Source organism: Limulus polyphemus, unplaced genomic scaffold (assembly GCF_000517525.1).
Source record: "Limulus polyphemus unplaced genomic scaffold, Limulus_polyphemus-2.1.2 Scaffold14, whole genome shotgun sequence".
In the NCBI taxonomy this organism is placed as follows: domain Eukaryota; kingdom Metazoa; phylum Arthropoda; class Merostomata; order Xiphosura; family Limulidae; genus Limulus; species Limulus polyphemus.
Window position 1 is genome coordinate 1,246,277 of NW_013665624.1, and position 20,457 is coordinate 1,266,733.

The 20,457-nt window shown below is 34.1% G+C and overlaps 1 protein-coding gene across 1 annotated transcript in view; it reads left to right on the forward strand.

Moving 5' to 3' along the window:
- Positions 1-14,724: 14,724 nt before the first annotated feature.
- The window catches only part of LOC106457126 (dynactin subunit 6-like), a 36,004-nt gene continuing 30,271 nt past the window's right edge, over positions 14,725-20,457 (forward strand). The window contains exons 1-2 of the mRNA XM_013916515.2: positions 14,725-14,782; positions 16,546-16,619. Coding sequence (XP_013771969.2) covers positions 14,748-14,782; positions 16,546-16,619 — 109 coding nt within the window. The 5' untranslated portion in view covers positions 14,725-14,747. The remainder of the gene's footprint in view (positions 14,783-16,545; positions 16,620-20,457) is intronic.

A 20,457-nucleotide genomic window follows, 5' to 3' on the forward strand; every position in this document is an offset into this window, starting at 1 on the left:
CAAACAAACAAACAAACAATAAAGTTAATAGAATCTAGCGTTATTTTGGAACCAAACACTTTTCTATAAGTGAAAACTTTATTTTACCCTACCTTTCACTTTTATATTAAATAATAAAATTATTTCATCTTTTTCTTCTCAGTTTCATAATAATTTATCTGATTATTTTGCCCTTGCTTTGAGCTTTGCAACAAATATTTGATAAATTTTTACACTTCCTCGAAATTGAGTAACAATTTATAAAATCATGTTTTGCAACAGCTACTGATTTGATTGTACCATTCCTATGAAGTATATCTCATACATGAAAATTGTTACATACTCAATATATATATAATCGAACTCTCATTCGGCACAGTGTGTCTGTCTGAAAGACCAACTTGGTGGTAGAAATGCTTTCTTAACACGAGAAACATCTCAGGCTTGATGTGGGGTGGGGATTAACGAATGGGAGATCATCAGTGGTGTCTGACCTAAGACAAGTTAATCTTGGAGCATCGGTGCAGTTGGGTTTGCTATAAAGTAGTGTGTTTTAAACAGATCTCACAGAAGCTGAAAAAAATATGAGTAATTTCTGAGACAGTTTGCAGATCCTCCTGTGAATGGAAAATCTTCCTAAAAGATCTTTCTCCACTTCAACCATAGAAAACACAAAATAGCGCTAGTCCTCCATCGCTGTCAGGGTTTTAAGGATGTATGTGGGCTGAGATTCTTTTACTGTAGGTCTCTGTGACTTTTTGGCGATAAATTCGAACAATAAACGGACAGCACACAATCCACTTGTTTTAAAATGATGTATTCAAAACAAGTCAAACGTATGTACAAAATTATTTACACTATAGGATATCACAGTCGCATCTAAAACTCTAAATAATTCTCTTTTATTGCCAAAAGTACACTCAGACTGAGTTAATTACTTTAGAATCTAATTGACAAGATGAACTATTTCTCTCTACTTTGTTTTTTACTGTACAATCTGTGAAAGATTCACTTACATTACTCCATGGGTAACCACAGCTATATCTCGAACTTTTCGTCAAAATCCACACAGACGAGTTCAATTACTTTAGAGCACCCTTTGACAAGACAAATTATTCTCCTTTTCTCTATTAAACTGTGAAACTCAATTTAAACTATCGTCATTTATGGCTAGTCACTCACACTCCGCTAACTTCATGTTTTCTCACTTTTTTTCTGACCGAACTTTACTTTCAATTCACTTTTTCTCTTCTTGACTTGCGCTTGCTTGGTCCCCTATATTTATATTTTGCTCACGGAGGCCTCGAACTTTCTATAAACTACGCGAGCGACGCTATAAGGTAACGAGAAAAATACCGAAGATTCGAGTAACTTTGCGCCAACAATACTATAACAACTGAACCACACATACAATGTACAACTCTAATCGAGTTACGCAACCAAACATGTCATAATTATCGCCTTTAAAATAATTACTTTTTATCTCTCTTGTTATAAAAGTAAATAATCCATAAATATTAAGTCAAAAAACAACCAAATATATCCAACAATCACTATATGAGATATTGAGATGATCCGAAGTTTGTGACAGAGCATTTTGTAAGTTATGTTAGGTATCTTGAGGACATTTTAGATACTGAATGTTCACTGTTGTTAATGTTATATACTTGATCATACTTGAATTATTTGGTGTAATGCTCATTGAACATTCGAAATGTGAAAACGTTTAAACTAAAGGACCAACACATTGTCTCACTCAAACGTCCAATCATCAGGAGTTACAATATTGGGTAGGTGAGCTCAAGAGACAATTATATTCAGTTCTAGAACCATACATGATTGTTGTCAGAGGTAATATTGGGGAAGTTGCATCTAGGGAACTATATAAAACCACCTACAGATATATTAGGATTCATTATGCCTTTAGAATTGATTCTGTCAGGCTATGTCTAAACGTTAGAATCGTTCTTGTAAAGCATTACTGCAGCAGTGATGATAACAATGGCGCAGCATTAAAATCACATCGACATGAAGGCAGTTAATGTAAAAGATCATGCAGCAAATGAAATAAGTAGAAGCTAATATTTTTTATGCAATTCGTAATGGTTTCCCCCAAACACTCAAATAAGTTGTAGAAGAATTCACATAAGTACTAAATTCTATTAGGAAAACAAATCCTTACGAGGAATGCAGCATCACTTACTAAGGACACTGAACTCTCACAGTTAACAGAATACAGACCACCTATGAACTTCTACCAGAAGATGCATACAATAAGCTGGACTTTATACTGTGTTTCCTAACTTAAGTAGGAATCGATAACATCTGGCTGAACAACATCTTATGGATTGATGAGGTTGACTGTTCTTTCATATGCTACATTTGTAAGTGTGTCATTTGGAGAGAAAGCAATCTACATGGTTTTGTGCAATAGTAGCTGCAAGACGAGAAGGATAACTAAATGGGATGTATTCAGGAGACTATTCACAGCTGACTTTCATTTCTTTAAAGAACCCACAAATAACATATTTTGCACCATTACAGATGGAATATGTTGTCTTTTCTACAGTTAGAGGAGATCTGAAAGAAACAATCTTTATGTATGCTTTTGGGGTTGAGTAATCAGCAAACTTTCTCCGTATACATGGTCTAAACAGTCTCCAGATCCCACCTTTACACGTTTCTGGCTATGTATCCAATAACCTCAAACTATTAGTGTATTGTGATGAGCACACTTCCTTTAGAGAAGTGACAGATGACATATGCCACTAAGTGCAACTGCAGAAAATCAGGCAGTATCGTTCAACCATGCAGCACATTCTTTCATGAAGATAGGCACTAGTGGATGTAATGGTAACTTTATGAAACATTTTTTCCATTGAAATTGCTCTTTGTTTCATCATCTCATTAATTTATATACCAAACTTTATTGTAACTTTCCGATGATATGTTGTGGTTTAAATTTCGTGTAAAGCTACACGAGGGCTATCTGCACTAGCCGTCTATAATTTAGAAGTGAAAGACTAGAGGAAAGGCAAATAGTCATCTCCACCCACTGCCAATTATTGGGATACTACCAACGAATAGCGGAATTGACCGTCACATTATAACGCCCCGACGTCTGAAGGGGCGAGCATTTTTGGTTGGATGGGGATTAAAACCCGCGACCTTCAGATTGCGAGTCAAACGCCCTATAACCATCTGGTCATGCCAGGCCAATATATTTCGAGTCATGGGCTTTTTGAAATAAGCAAATTAACTTTATAATAACCGTGCATGATAAGTACATAAAAATCACTTTTTCTACATTATGTTTATTATATCTACACATTAAAATGTTCTAACCAAAGTAACTGTGACTAAAACGTTTGAAACACTGCATTTCTGAATTTCATTTAAAATTATTCTCGGTCTTGTATTCATTGTTTTTATTGATTAGAAGTATTACCTGTGAAAGGTTTGGATTATAATTACCAAATCTATGAAACTTATCTATGAACATCTATGAAAAACATCTATGAACATCTATGAAAAACATCTATGAAAATTATCTGAACAATAATGCATTGAAATATGCATCAAGACAATATCTTTGAAAGTGTTTGTTGAAAAGTGTAGTATTGATTCATAATTCTTATAAGCTGCGATTCAACTCACTCTACTGTGTAACATAGCGAAGGGTAGCAAAAATGCTTTCCCTCAATTTGTGGGTAACCCAATTGTAAGTTAAGAGGACATTTAGTTTTTGCAAAGCACTGAAATGGGTGAACTAATCAGACAGCACAGATTTTCTGGGGATTTTTCATTCTGTCTCAGACTACACTATAAAATGTATTGCAGATGTGTTTATCAAACAGTTTATCATCAGACTGAGAATCCAAATAAACTATGAAAATCCTTACTGCCTCGTAGAATAATAGAGATCCATATCTCTCCTTTACCACCAGCAAAATAAGGGATTGAAAAAAGGAAATTGATTAAGTAAATTGCTACGACAGAAAGCACTGAAATGGCTGAACTAATCAGACAGCACAGATTTTCTCTGGATTTTTCATACTGTCTCAGACTACACCACGACTTGAAACGACCATGTAACCTCTGAAGGATGCATAAGTCCATCCTTTAATATCTATTCTAACTTGGTGCTGATTATATCTCCAGAGCGTCAGGAACACCTATTTGGTGGTTGTTTATTTAATTGAACATGGTTCAGTTGTATCTATATGATGATAATGAATGTGGTTTTACAGATATTGTGATCTCGTCCCACAAATACATTGGCAAATAGCCAACAAATCAAAGAGAGCCTCCTGCTGTTTTGAATTTAGACTACTTGCACAATCCTCAACTGGCAGCCTCAGATTTGCTGGCAGTCAAGTTTTTGCTTTTTGGCGTAGTGCAATGGAAAAACAAACATTAGCATTTTCACCAGTTTTGGTTACCTATGCTTTGCTTACCAATCAGATACCATTACAGCAGGAAGTTATATGGCTAATTGCCCATAATTACAAACAACACTGAGTTTCAATCCCTCAAAAGACAAATCACTATCAGTGCTAATGCTGTTTGCTTTCAGGACAGAATATAGTATATTTCAAACAATGACCACATTACATGGTGCCAATGCATAAGAATGAGTCCATAGTAAATCATTGTTCTGGGTAACATCAGATCATTTATATAGTACATCCATTACAGACACATCTAGTTTGCAACTGTTAACTGGAGGGTTCATATTGGAGGGTTCACTCAGAGTGCCTGATACACAGTGGTGCCCACCAAGGTTCTGGTCACTCCTATATCAACCAGGAACACCACCTCCCATTCACAGACCTTGATAGCCACATCTCAAGCTCCACCTATCTCTATGAGAGCTGGGCTGATCACCACATTCGTCTGAAGAAGCTGTATGTTTTACTTCCCCTAGTCAATAGCCAGACTGGACTCAAGATTCATTAGTTTTCCAGTGCTGTAACTGCCTGGCAAGATATGGGCAGTTCACTTTCGTCCTCCCTTCTCGAGTTAAGTTCAGATGGAGACATTATCAGCATTGGCTGAGAAACAAATGTCATGAGAAGACCAGGGAATCATTGTCTGTTAACTAGAAAACTAATGTGGTTGATTATGCTGCAGTGATGGTACCTGTCAGTTGCTGGTTTACCCCAGGTAAAGCTCGAACTCAGTGAGAGGTATGCACTTCAGCAGGACGTTGCGTGTTAAATACAGTCTTTCTTGTAACCTGTTTGAAGTCACCACTTCAAACTTTATTTCCACAAAACTACATCTGTTAACTCTTTCACTACTGACTCCAAAGTGACCATCAAAGTTTCTAAACTATAACTTTTAAAATGTTTTGTGTATCTTCACAAAATTGTTCAAGCTTTTAATAAACATTACAAGTATTTTGTTGACAAAAAATCAGAACTTTTAATTAAGTATTTTTACTAAAAAGTTGTCATTGAATATATAGAGTCAGAGTATAAACTGCTTTGAGTCCAAAGTGATATTCATGCTAAAATAAACAAATACCTTTCTTCATCTGAAAAATTTCAAATTTCATTTACATAATCTCTAAAAATCTCCTAAAAACATATGAAACTTTTTCAGAAAAACTTTATATTTTTTATGTTATTGTCTTTACCCTTACTCTATATGGGAGTGGTCAATTTTACCAACCTCATAACCACCATAAACATTTTAAGGTTGAAAAATGTGAAATAAAGTGAGTAGTACTGTTCTATCTGCTTTAGTGTTGAACGTGAAGCTCCAAAGTACTCCCTCTGAGAGTTTCTACTTCTAAACTTTTCACATGCATTTCCTATGTTTAATTTACTGTTAACGACTGAAGTAGAAACCTGCTAATCACAAAACAATGAATTACTGATCCTGCCAATTGACTGTTTATGTGACACTGCAATATGACATAGTTGGTAGCAAATAAGCTTGTGTGGCACAATTATAAAAATATATCGTAACCGCGACTCAGAGAACAGTGGGAGGTGATTTATTGGCTTGTTTATAGTACAGTTGTTGCAAAGAAATTGTCTAGTAATAAGTGTGCGAGAAAAGATTGCCCCACCATCTGGTATCACTTTGTGGAACTATGATTTCACCATTTCTACTCCTTTCCTATTGCCTGAGGCCAACACACTTGTGGTGCCCTCTAACGACGTGATGCGCACCAGCCACGATAACTACTAGCAGCATAAGTGTACAAATTGTGTTAGTGATTACGAACATATACATATCTTACTATTATTTACTTATAAGTACTTAATTTTTAGTTATTTTTCTTAAAACATAACATAATAAGTAAAGACATATAGAAAAAACAATGATTTCTTGTACTTGTGTTGTTATGAAATTTATTTGTATTCATGTGTTGCACTAGCGAAGATTACCATAAGTTTCTTTTATTCTCTCAAGTGAAGGGGGAAGACTAATTCATTTTTCTAGATTTCAAAGATGCATTTTACAAAACCAAAAATATATGAAATTGCTATACTAGTTTTCCAAGCAACATTTGGGTTAAAAATATCATTTCTTTTCAGAGCAGCGACTTACTCAATAAACTTCAAAATATCCTGTCAGTTACAAGTTTCTCCTTCAAGCTCATTACAAACGACTGTTAGAGTTACTTAGTTTGAGATGTGCTCTTTCTATTGGTTATAAAAATGTACTAAGGGAAATAGCTATGAATAGACAATAGGTTTCAAAAGAATGGAATAGTGAGTAGTGGTATAAGACTGATGATGTATAATGTTAAAAATCGGGTTTCGATACCAAGAGCAGGTATAACACAAATACAAATATACCCTCGTAGGTTTGCAAAATATATTGATATCTTAGTAAAGCAAGAAGGTGGGAGGGTTTTGTTTTATATTTTAGCTTGTGAATGTCTGAAGGTTGAGTTTCCAATTCGTTAACTGCTATAGACGTTGTATGGTAGGCATAATAAAATATAAACTGAGCAAGAAAACATGACATATGATACAAAAAAGCATATTTGGCATTTATATTAAACATTTTCTTTAAGGTTAAGAAATTAAAACATATAGAATATTAATACTTGTATTACAAACTATATTGTGATAACAATTGTACTGATGTACAATGATATCAAAGTTGTTTAATTCAGTTTTGAAATTCCAAATCTTGCCTTATTGTCTTATTTGGTGGTCCCTCCACAAACTTGTCAATTAGTGTGTCTTCTTGATATGCAGATGTCATTGCAGGATGTGCCTTCACATGCAATCAGCACAGATGATCAGCATAGCTACCAATGTTCTCAGAGGGACCCTTTCTTTGAGCCTTGAATTCAACTCTATATGTATTGAGTGTTCCACTGGTGAAAAAACTGGTGCAATTCAATTATGGCTGTATTTTAGTCCCGTGGTTGTACTTTACTCAAGTGCTAGTCTAGACTAGCTAGCCTCGGGATTAGGAATTGCATAGCCTAATACTGGGTTCCAGATTTTCCAACCAACAACTTCCTGGAAGCTCACCAAACATTATATCATAGAGCAAAAAGTCTTACAGAAAGAGATTTGACAGAAGTTAGTAAACAGCAACATTCTTTATTTAAAGCACCCATCAAAGTTGAAAATAATTTGAAAAAAACAAAAGTTTAGTTTGTGCCCTGTTAAACTGGAGGAAGAGATCTATGTTATTTCCTTCTAAACAGTTCAGGTTTTAGAGCAAGACAAATGTCAATTGTAAAAGTTAAAAGCATTAAGCAAAATCCAGTGTTCTTAATATATACTCAAACTTTTATTCTTAGCAATCTCTGTAATCTTTAGCATCATGTCAATATATGGGAGGGCCTGTCCCTTATCTATATACAAACAAAACAAAAGCCAAGCTTTCACAGGTCTGCACATCACACACGTGGCTCCAGACCTCTTGCTTCAGTGCAAGAACAGACTTTGCCTTTGAGGAATCATCTAGCTTGTTAACAGACTATAACATTGTCTATCTTGGATCATCATGAGAGAAAAATTTTGTTTGTTGTTAAGCACAAAGCTATGCAATAAGATATCTGTATTATACCTGCTCTTGGTATCGAAACCCGATTTTTAACATTATACATCATCAGTCTTATACCACTCAGCTACCAAAAAGGGGCAAGAGAAAGCACGTTCAATAACCAACTGGAATGGCTTTGTTCCATGTACAACGGGAATGTGGAGCAGTGTTTTCTTAAGTGACTATCTACATTAAAACCAAAAACTCTAAATTTGAAACTATATATATGTATCTAATAACTAAGGAGGTAGGTTGTTGTTTTCAGCGAAAAACTATACAATGGGCAATCTGCACTCATTCTGTTCACTTTGGAGAACTGAACCCCAGATTTTGGCATTGTAAGTCCATAAGCTTACCACCTACCCACTGGAGGGTCAACGAGGTAAAAAACATACTGTACGCTTTATATATATATCACAATGGTATGTACTTAAAGCAAAATAAGATATATTGGTTAGAGAATAAAAAAATTGAACTTGCTCAACCATGTGTAAAGTGAAATATTAAGTAAAGTAAATTTTGTATTTAATCTTTATATTAAACAAACCTTTTTTTTTTATTTACCACTGCTATGAACATTTTTACCCCAGGATTCCTGTATTTAACTTGGTATGTTATTAAAGAGGGAGAATGTTACTCTTTTGTATTTGTTTGACTTCTAGAATGAGTTGTTGTTTTTCTTTACCGGACCAGAGATTATGTTGTAAGTATTTCAAGAATAGTGGTTACATTATATTCAATTTTGAAACTTTACACGTAAAAGTTTAACTTTAAAAAGAAATACATTTAATAGAAAACCGAAATAAATTCAACACCAGAATATGAGAAATTAGTATTTCAAAATTATCTTTGACTCTAGTGCTCATGTGATATTTGAATATCTCATGCGTTTTTATCTTCTTATTTACTCTGAATTTATACTCTGTTCTGAATATGTGCAGATTTCACATAACTTGTTCAAGAAAACAATTAAGTTTTTTGTTCTCTCCTTGATCTCAAAGTAGGTAATTAACATTACTTAATATGATTTTTGTAAGGAGGTCGACAGCAGTATCACAGTATCCTTCAATGGTTTTTCAGGTGATAGAGATTAGAACTCCACGTAAACTATAATGAGAATGATAAGTCATGTGAGTAGCACATGTTGCTCTGAGTAAATGCGTGATTTTTTGGAAATTTCAGAACCTAGCATTTCAACAGTATAGAACTTTGTCTTGATCTAAACATATATATGTGTATATATTTAGTCTGATATATTATTTTCAATCTAAAGGTTGGATATAGAAGATCCAGTAGGAGCAATCATCTGGCATGAGAACTGCAAGTACATATACTATATGTATGTCAGATATACACAACTGTTTCAATATAAGTATAGTATAGAGTTAAATTTAGGTATTTTTAGAAGCAACAGTTTATCACAAGTTCGTTTACATAAATGTTTATGAATCACACATTGTGTAGTTCATTTGTTCTGAATTGGGGATGTTTTTATATTATTGTGTCATGTTACTAGAACCTTCTAAGTTTTTCTCGTTGTTTTCATTGAGTATTATTGCATTATAATATCTTGTAGATGTAGAACGTTCTAAGTCTGTGTCGGGCTATAAATACCCGTCCAAAATATAGTTCGAGAAAGATAGATTAGACTGCTGGTTTGTGAATTTAGTCATAGAGAGCGTACAGAGGTGATTTTTAAAGTGAAATTATCGCAGATTGTATTGTATTAACAGAATAAAGAAGAATAACTTGTCTTGTCAATTGTGTTCTAAAATAATTAAACTTGCATATGTAAACGTTGACGAAAAAGAGACAATTATCTAAAGCTCTGGATACAACTGTGATAATCAACAGTGATAGTGGTGATTTTAAAGTGAAATTATCCCATACAGTATTGCAATAACAGAGAAGGAAGAATATTTCGTTTTGTCAAATTGTATTTTAAAGTAATGGAACCAGCCTGTGTAAACTTTGATGAGAAAGAGACAATTATTTAAATCTCTGAATCCAATTGTGGTAACCAACAGCATAATAAACATTTGTATATACGTTTGACTTGTTTTAATATATTATTTTAAAACAAGTGGACTATGTGATGTTCATTTATTGTTAGAATTTATCACCAAAATGTAACAGACACCTACTCTAAAGAATCTGGCCCATACATACATAAAACCTGACAGTTTGGTTGTCTGATAAAAATTATGCATTTTGTTCTATATATTTGTGTCAAGTCTCATTATTATATTTAATATCGAATCAGTTAACTTAGAGTTTTAGTAGTACTCTATAATCAGTATCCCCAACAAACCTCTGATGGATAGAATGATTATTTTGTTTATCTGAATATACCACACAGTCATGTCATGCCAGATTCAAACCTAGCTGAGAGTTAACTGATCACCCACATATCCCAACATTGCAATTCAGCCACGATGGTATCTAGTGAATGGGTAGAGCTACATCAGTCCTCCTATGTTGTATATGCCACAACACAAGTTGCCAATGCCTTCACCTTGACATCTTCCTGAAAGAGAAGAACAAAGTACATACTATGTCTGTGCAGTGTTGGGCCACTTTTGAGTGAACTGCTTCTACTTTGCCAAGGTGCAAAGTAGGCAAGGCTATTAGCTTTGATCAAAAGTGCAAAAGGTTCAGGAGAAGCCAACAGCAGGCCTGGGTCGCGGGTTCGAATCCCCGTCACATCAAACATGCTTGCCCTGGGTGGAAACAATAATTCACAAGTAGATGAATGTCCGAATGCATTGGAAGGGTCTATTGGTTTAATACTTTAATACGGACAGTTTAACTGGACGGCAAGAACAAACCCAATGTTGCTTTGAGCATAAGAGATGGTTTGCATGTGTTTTGTGTCATGCAGTTTGGCCTTTGTTACATACCTGCTACTTTAGAAGGGTTAATGGAGCTTACACTAAAATAATTGCAATGGAAAAAGGAATGATCCATGTTACAACGTCTTGATATTTGGCTCCACATTAAAGTATGTGGGTAAAGACCTGAAAATGATATTCTAGTGAAAAGAAAAGGCAGGTTTGAAACTGAAACCTATTAAATGTGCACCGACTCAAAACTGGAAACCAGACAACTATGTATACAAATGGCTTAGGTGTCATCATTCAGCAACAGATACACGAACAAGACTAGCCAAGTCCAAGGAACTCACTATGGACCAAGTTTCAAAGTTATGTTAATAAGTTATCCAGTAATTCAAGAGTCCAAGGTGGGGCAAAATTAATTTTATTATTGTAACATTTTCAAATGTAGATTTCAATTACAATTTACAGCTAATATTTCTGAAATATGTGTTTTTATGTATAGGCGACATAATAAATACTAATAATAGTAACACTTTCAAAACATGTTTCCTCACTTCTTTATTTACCACTACACCACTGAGAACCAATAATCACATATGCTAGTTCATTGCTTATAGATTGTGAATGTAGATAGGGTATATCAAGGAAATAACTGCTTTCAGTTGTTATATTTGTAAAATAGTAGAAGAGATGATAGCACATTGCATAATAGCATTAGGAGCAAATGTGACGCTGTTTGATTAACATTTAATTCAGAACGCATCTTGTGTATCCACAAATTTTCTTTAGGGTAAAACATCTCTTTACTATCCGCACTACTCAAGATGTTGAAGTGTTTTGAAGTGACATTTGTGTCAAAGTTCTGTAAACAGTGCATAGTTATGATTTAATTATACATTGCTACTCGGGCTTTTAACACAGAAATGCAGATGGATAGTCCTAACAGATGGTGAGATTCTGTCCATTCATTAAATGTCTGGATTTTGGACATTGTGTGGTAGATAAGACAATTTATCCTATAATAATGATAAGCCATACAGTAGAGGATTTGTAATCGATACTACGATTAACACTTCAGAAGCTCTGGGAAGATCAAGCAAATGAACCAGTTCGAGAATGAATGCTTCTTGCCACGCAGTAAGATAAATCATGTCTAGCTAAGACTGAGGAATTTAACAAAGATACATATAACATACAGTACTGTTACAATCATTTATGAATACAAGAAAGTTTGCTGTACCATTGTTATCAACCACTGAGCAACGGTTCTCAACTGGTATTACAGCTATTAGTTCCCAGAGCTATAAGGATGACATTCTTTAGACTTTGAATGATACAGAAATTGAAGGATGCCAAAATGTAGCATGTATTTCTACTAATGTTCGATGGTAATTCTTCTGTCAGCATTCAAGTCAAGATGTTCAGCACTGGTGTATAAACTGTACACCAAGATGTTCAGCACTGGTGTAAACACTGTACAGTGTGTACCACCCAGACGAAAAGTCTACCTAAACAGGGTAAAATCCGGCAAAACATATCGTTGGTTTTCCTCTACAGAGCCCGGCATGGCCAGTTGGTAAGGGAGCTCGACTCGCCACCTGTGGGTCGCGGGTTCGAATCCCCGTCCCACCAAACATGCTCGCTCTTTCAATCATGGGGGCGTTATAATGTGACGGTCAATCACACTATTCGTTGGTAAAAGAGTATCCCAAGAGTTTGCGGTGGGTGGTGATGACTAACTGCCTTCACCCTAGACGTACACTGCTAAATTAGGGACGGCTAGTGCAAATAGCCCCTGTGTGCCTTGCGCGAAATTCAAAACAAACAAATAATCCTCTACAGACAATAACTTTGGATAATACTCGTAAACTCCCAGAGACAGAAATAAATAATATCTTCAGAACTCCAGTTTGGAGTACCCAAAGAGATCCACTCAGAGTATGGAACTAGCTTTAATAGCCAACCTTGCTAATGTTTTTACCCAGACACAAGTGACTAGGATGAGAACTTACCTTTCATCATCATCATGATATATTGTACAATAGAACATAGATCAACAGGCTGTTCACTGAATATGCTAAAGTTTAGTCAAGAAGTTTGCTTCCTGTAAATGTGATGTGTGGTCATCAACCTCAAACTGACATCCTAAAGTGTACACATGAATTTGTGGAGTGGTTAAATTCTGCATTAGTTTAAGCACACAAGTTTGTGTAATAACAGCTAGGAACGGCTGCTGTACAACGGAAGAGGTGCTTCAATAAGACAGTGAAAAAATGGATGTACCAGAGTGTAGATTTTGTGTAGTTTTGTTATGTTACAGTAACACCGAAAACGCTTTCCTGCAACTAGAGTAGATCTCATATTGTTATCTGAGTTGGTTAATTAACTCTTTCAGCAATGACACTGGTCCACTATGCATGCCATGACGTTTTACAGGGTTACATTCAGAATTAATTAAACAACGTTATTATTAAGGTATGTTAATAAATTTGGTATTATAACATATGTAGTTTATAATTCAAATTTGTATATGATGTTTCAACTTCTTAATTTTGGAGAGAAATATTTAAAAATTCCCAATCTTCACTTGTGTTGTAACGTGATGTGCATGCTCCCTCTTAATTGTCTCTTTTAGTTTCTATAACTTCAATAATGCAACTTCTAAAGTATCTGTAAATAATGACCAGGTCAAATGTACAACTTTAACATTCTAACTTTTCCACATTCTGAGGTATCCATATATTTTCCTAATCCATGACAGAAGCCCTACCCATTTAACCTTAGCCCTCTATGTGACAGCGGTAAGTTGACAGATTTACAACGCTAAAATCAGGGGTTTGATTTCCAATGTAGCTTTGCTTTTAAAAAGAAAATAAACAAAACAAATGTATCCTTGACTTTTAAGTTAGTTTTCAAAAACAAGTGTTCTTTTTGGATGCACAAATGTATAACCAATAAAAATAGCTTTTTTCTATTTAGTGGTTAGGGTGCTCGACTCGCAACCTGTGGGTCGCAGGTTCGAATCCTCGTTACTGAACATGCTTGCTCTTTCAGCCATGGGGAATTATAATATGATAGTCAATCCCACTATTCGTTGGTAAAAGAGTAGTCCAAGAGTTGGCGGTAGTTGATATCGATTAGTTACCTCTTCTCTAATCTATTACCATCGAAAGGGCTTTGCAACCTTTGCTTTCCGAGCTACAGTGATTTTGTCCGAGGTGAAACATTGGACACATTTTCCGAGAATCATTGATCTAATTTAGCAGAGTAGCGAGAGCTTCATGTACAATACCATATAATCTTTGATATATCTTGAACGTATTTCCTGTTATCTAGCGGATTTATTCACTGTAGCGCTGAACCTAATTCAGTTTTACCTGGATATACATACAGACACCTTAACAGTCAGCATGAAAAAGGGGATAGAGAATTACAAATGCTGACAGTGGTAAATAAAAAATTGAATATAATGTTTAATTTGACTTTTAATAATTGCGTTGCTTATTAAACCGGATGTGGCCTAGTAGTTAACTTTCTCAGACATGAATCTGAGGGTTTATGGTTCGCGGTTCGTTACCGAAAATTCGCGCTCCGATTTGTGGGATTGTGGGTACACTTAGTGAATGTCAAATTTGAAATTTTTTTTCAGACAAGAGTCGCCCAAGGATTGGCTGTGGTTGCCGTTGATTAGTTAGAAGTAGTGCGAATAATCATAATTTAAGTAAACGTTTAAGTTGCGTGTGTGTAACTATTTGAGAAAAACAAACACATATTTGAAGAAGAATGAATATTTGATATTCAAAATATTTTTATAAATTGTTTTTATGGCTGCCTTTCTATTTTATATATTTCAAAGAATGTGAAAAGTGTATTTTCTAAATTAAATTGTTAAGCGTATTACACTAGATGGCAATAAACTTGAAAATGGCTGCAAAACATAGGTGAGGTATTTGGCACTTTAAATTTAAGTTGTTTTTTGTCTAACGTAGAAAGTAGATATTGATCTAAGGGCAACGTTATGGGTTAAGTTGACACAATAAAATGTAGTTTGACATTTTGCTGTTTAGATTATCGCTGAGTTTTAGGCTTAGAAGTTAGATAGGTATAAGTACCTGTGAATAAATCTGGTACTGGTAGTACTAGTAGTTACTGAATTAGATGTAGTACTACTAGTCATTAATATTAATAGTACGTCTGTTTCTGCTTATTAACGTTACTCGTTAGATTTAAACGTATTGTTAGGCTTAAATGTTATGCATGTTACTAATTATAGACACTAAGCTACTAGCGCTTGTCTTTATCACTTCATCCCACTTGTGGAGTATACTGTATAGCCTATACTATAGTATAAAGCCACATACAACATTCAGTAATTCAGCATATCACATTCAGTTCCCAGCTTTACCACCATCACTCTGTTACTTAAGGCTTTTCACTTCTACTACTACTTTAGGACGAGCTTATCTTTCATTTCTTTGCTGAATACCAATGCTACCTCATTTCCCTGTAGTCCCATAAAATTAAAAGACGAGTTTGTCATCTATTCCAGTTTCCTGTGCCTTTATTCCTTTCCATCTTATCTCTTGTATGCATGCTATCTGTACTCTCCTCTTCAGGACATCTCCATGCTCTGTGATTCTTCATGTCATTGTCAATGTTCCTACATTCCAGCTATCTATTTTGACCTTCAAAAGCCACACCTCTTTTGACCAATAAGTCTACCTTAGTCCACTTTTTGTGGAGCTAAGGAAATGATTCTGTGCTTTGCTCCTAGGGGATACCCTGGCTTTGTAATCATATATTTTTAGACCCATGTTTCATTACTTGGCAAGATTTGACTTTTATGGCTGGCTACCTGCCTGATGCCAACCCTCCTTCTTTCCACTCCAGTAAGCAACTATTTCTCTCTCTCTCAACTATATAATTTATCGTTACCAATTTCCAACATATCACATCTCTCATGAGCATTCAGATATTTTTCAACTCCTTCTTTTATTTACATTGCCTGTAGGAGATAAGTTTCAATTTAATTATAAAAAATCCATAATACCAGTGATATCAAACTTTCTAGTAACCAAGGCTTCAATTTTAACAGTTTGATACAGATACTTCTAGTGTTAGTGTTAAAAAATGCTAAACTTTTTATTTAATCCTTTGCATATAGCAAAATGACTTGAATAATTTTTCATAAATCTTTTTTAAACCAAAATAAACCCCAATACCTTAAAACTAACCTCACTTCTTGTTTAAAAAATCCTTGATAAAGCCATTTAATGTTTTTCATAACACTTATTTTTTTAACCTACTTAGTTGTAGGTTATTGTGGAGAAACAGATGCTCCCTATTTTTAAACCTATCCCCAAATCAGTCTAGTTAACTTGATGATTTAGACAAACTTCAAGCCTTGCACTGAAATATTTCCTGTCAATACTAAAAATGAGAATTAATGCTTGATAGAGGTACTTATCATTTTCTTATTTTAAAACTTTGTTGTATGTCTTTGTATTAAAATTAAAACTTCTGGCCTGCCATTAGAAACATCTTTTGGTTTGGTTTTAATTGTTGCAGATATGCATATAGTGTGGACCAACCATTAGCTTTATATATGCTATTTATTTTAATACGTTTTTGTGGTTGATTTACATATTCACACAATGGTGCAATATGTACAAATGCAATTATTGAGCTATATTTCTATGTACAGCCAAAGTAATGTGAAAATAGCATCAGGAGCTGTGATATGTAAAGACTGTGAACTGAAAGGTGATATTACAATTGGTAAGTTGATTTCAACTTCATTTTATAACATTTTAAATATAAGGAGTGATAAGCTTAAGATTTGAAAACCTTAATAATCTTGTTCTTTTGTAAAATTTATTTTTTATTTTACCAGGGTTTTAAACTTGCATATTTTTCTATGATGATGTAGTGTATGTGCTGATAGTTCAAGTGTATTTAACTTACATTGGATAGATATGCATTTATATATTTAAAGGGCTTTGATTAATAGGTTTTATAGGAGGAAAGATGACCTCAGTGTGTTAGATTGCCTTTTTACCCTACCTGTTCTTATGATCTTATACTGCACATATTAAATTGTATTTTTTATACTGAAGATAAGGTAACTTAGGCTAGAGTAACAGAGTGACAAAAATAAATAGTATACAGTGTAAAACAAGCTTTATTAGAAGTTAGTGTGAAGTAAAACAAGTACACAACATTTCACTCATTAGCATGTTATTTCAAATCAGGTAGACTTTCCTCTGGAATACTGATCGCCTCTCCATGTTGAGTTGCATTCATGCTGTCAAAAAACCATGTGACTCAAAGTTTATAATGTTATTGAGGCAATTCAAAGTATGCATCAATTTAACTAGAATTCTCCTGCCTTTCAAATGACTTATTGCACATGGGTCAGGTGAACTTGCATATATTCTGCTTTCCTACCATAATTCAGCTTTTCTTGTTGACAATCATGCTGTTAACCTTGGTCACTATGAATTCTTTTGTCCATGATAACTAATACTGTTTGTATTTTTACCATTATTGGAAATTCTACACTTTCTTTCAAGGCCTAACACATTTAGTCTGTCTTTAGCATGCAGGGAGATCCTGTAACAACATTGTAAGCCATTAATTCTGAATTGTCTGCTGGTATCCTTGGTGGATTTTATATTCTTATGGTCACTTATTTGCAGAATACCTACCCTTTTCTCAAGATAAAAAAAATATTTCACACAGCTTTTTCATTTATTTAGGAATTGTCATGTAATTCTAAATAAATTTCTTGTATGATTTTTTTTTCACAGGTATGTTCTATTTTAAACTTTGAACTTATTACACTTACGTTGGATGATTCAGTTCTTGAAACTTTATATTTTTCAACTTCTTATTTTTGAGTCACTACTGATGGTTTCAGAAATAAGCTAAATTTTAATAGGTATTTAGTGGGGTCATCTGCTTCTACTCATCTTCTCAAGTTTAGATTTTCTTTTTTTTGGGGGGGTCTTCCATCTGGTTGTCTTCTTTGACCCATCATTAGTTTTCTGCCCTACAAGTTATGATTTGTCGTATTTTCTTCTTCAAAGTAATTATTAGTTATCAACTACTAATAATCTAGATTTCTTTAGTTGGGTAAAATTTTTATATTGCTGTCATCTTTAGCTTTTGCTCTCACTTATGCATCATGCTGTGTTACAAGATACTTGTCCACCTCTTCCAATTTTTCAGCAGATCTCAGGTGAGCTTCTTCACTGTAGCATTTGTCTTTTCATTATTTTTCATCTACACTTGTCTCATTCAAGAGAGGCATGCCAGCAGGAGCTGATCAGAGTGTTAGTATTTTGACTCACTTCTGGTAGTTATTCCTTTTGACACAACAAGTAAGTAATGTTCATTCTCCAGCTTGCATTGCTCATCTCCTTCCTGTCAACATCAACTACTTGAGTCATTCTTTTCTATTCTACCAAGTGGCCAAACTAGATATAGGCATATTTGGTCCTCTCAACCTACTTAGTGACTATCTTTTGTTCTGTGTGAATCTCCCATCCTATTTGTTGGAGTCATTGTTTCAGATCATGGTTACTTTGTGGGACCCTTAGCTTTGTGATCCTTGGGTTTGACAGTTCCTTCAATCTGGTTTTAATGTTTTCCTGTTTTTTCCAAAACACTCACACAAAAACTCTGGATTAAGAAGTCTCAGATCTCCTTGAAATGAAACAAATTGTTTATCCTACTTCTCCCATCTGCTTGTGGTTCTAAGAAATTTGGTAATTGTAGACCTGCCTCATTTGCTCTTTTCTGGCTACATCTCATTTTAAAATGCAATACATGATGTTGTTATGAAAGTTTCATAGTCGAGGCAGTTGGATGATGTTAGATATACAAGATACTTGTCTATATATCCTTATTCATCAATCATCCAGTACTCTTTTTGCAGTTGTGGGGGTAGCTTGTCAGTCCACTGGTATTCCCTTTGGCTTTGCTTCGGCTCCATATGTTTTCTTTTGTGTAATTTAGTTTCATTGTTTTTCTCCATTCACTTGACATCAAAGTTTACTTTTATGTGAAGATTTGGCTTATTTAATCCATTCAAGCTCTTACTCACATTCAATTAATTATCCAGTTGGCTACATCTCTTGGATAACTCATCCACAACTTCTAATCTTATTTAATTCCAGCACAGTATTTGGTACATTTGGAATTCTTGATTATCACAATTCAGAGAACATTTGAAACTGCTTCCTATGCAAGTCTTAGAGTCTCATATTCATACTCTTCTGTCTTCAAAGAATTCCTTTCTGCTTTGAGGATGACGAATTCATGAAACACCACCAATGATATGTTGCTTCTCAATTTTGGCTTTCTTCATGCTTTGTTATCTCATGGAATTTCCCTCTCTCTGTTACCTATCCAACATGCAAAGTAATTTTTATTTTAAGATTAAAAATACTTTTATTCATCAGAAAATTTTCAAATTTCACATGCAAAATCCTTATAATGTCCAGATAGTTATCAAATGTTTTTTAAGAAAAAACTTTATATTTTATCTGTTTCTTTCACTAATGATTATCTGGATGGGTTTGGTCAAATTGAGTGATCTCATAACCACCTTAAAAAAAATTAGTAAATAAATATAAATTATGCTTTTGTTGTTCTAGAATGACTATAGGTTATAACATGAAAACATAATTGTTTAGACTAAATAGCTTAAATCTCATAACATTATACATTTATATATATATTTATTATTTTTATTATATTGACCTTTCAGCCGTACCTGGCTAACAGTGCAGAAGTTAGAATGATGCAGCGCACGTGCACTCATGTTATTGTATACAGTAGTATATAACTGACCGTTAGTCTACAAAGTGACCTGTTTTGGTTGTGTTTTAGTGGACTAGTATTTTGGAAAATATAGTCACATTTGAATTATTATACATTATATATGTATATAGATTATTTCTATTTACAAATAACTTCTTAAACTTATTTTTCTTAAAATATAGAACAGTAAATAAAGAAGTAAAGCAAAAAATTATCTCTTCCAGTTATGACCTTTGTACTAGGTTGCTGCTTGTCGTAGCTTGGCAAGCCTTAAGAAATTTTGCATGTAGATTTTATATATACATTTGAATAACCAAAAAATCATAAATTACTACATGAATACCATAGAATTCCACTATGATTTATCAAGCTAACTAAACAAGTTGTATTTTGTAGACTAAAGAAACAACCTACCTCCTTGAAATCTTGGTTAGAAAGAAAGAGATGGTGCCATAAAACTTTAAAATGGCTGAAAAAGCCACTAGGGGGACGATTCTGAGCTTTCAACTGGTTATTCACATGTCATATGTAGAACTATATATATATATAAGGGACCATTTCCAAAAATGGTAAGAGGTGAGTGGGGCCACTGTGTTTCATTCATTACATGAGCGATATCTCGGCAAATAGAAAAGAGAAGAGGTTCTTATTTTATACTCCAGCTTGTCAATATCAGTAATCTGAGTTCCTAATTCATACAAAACTAAACAATTTGTATTTTGAGGTCACAAATACCTAATTTGAACCAGTGCTGCATTCAACATACCACGTGACACACAAAAATCAATGA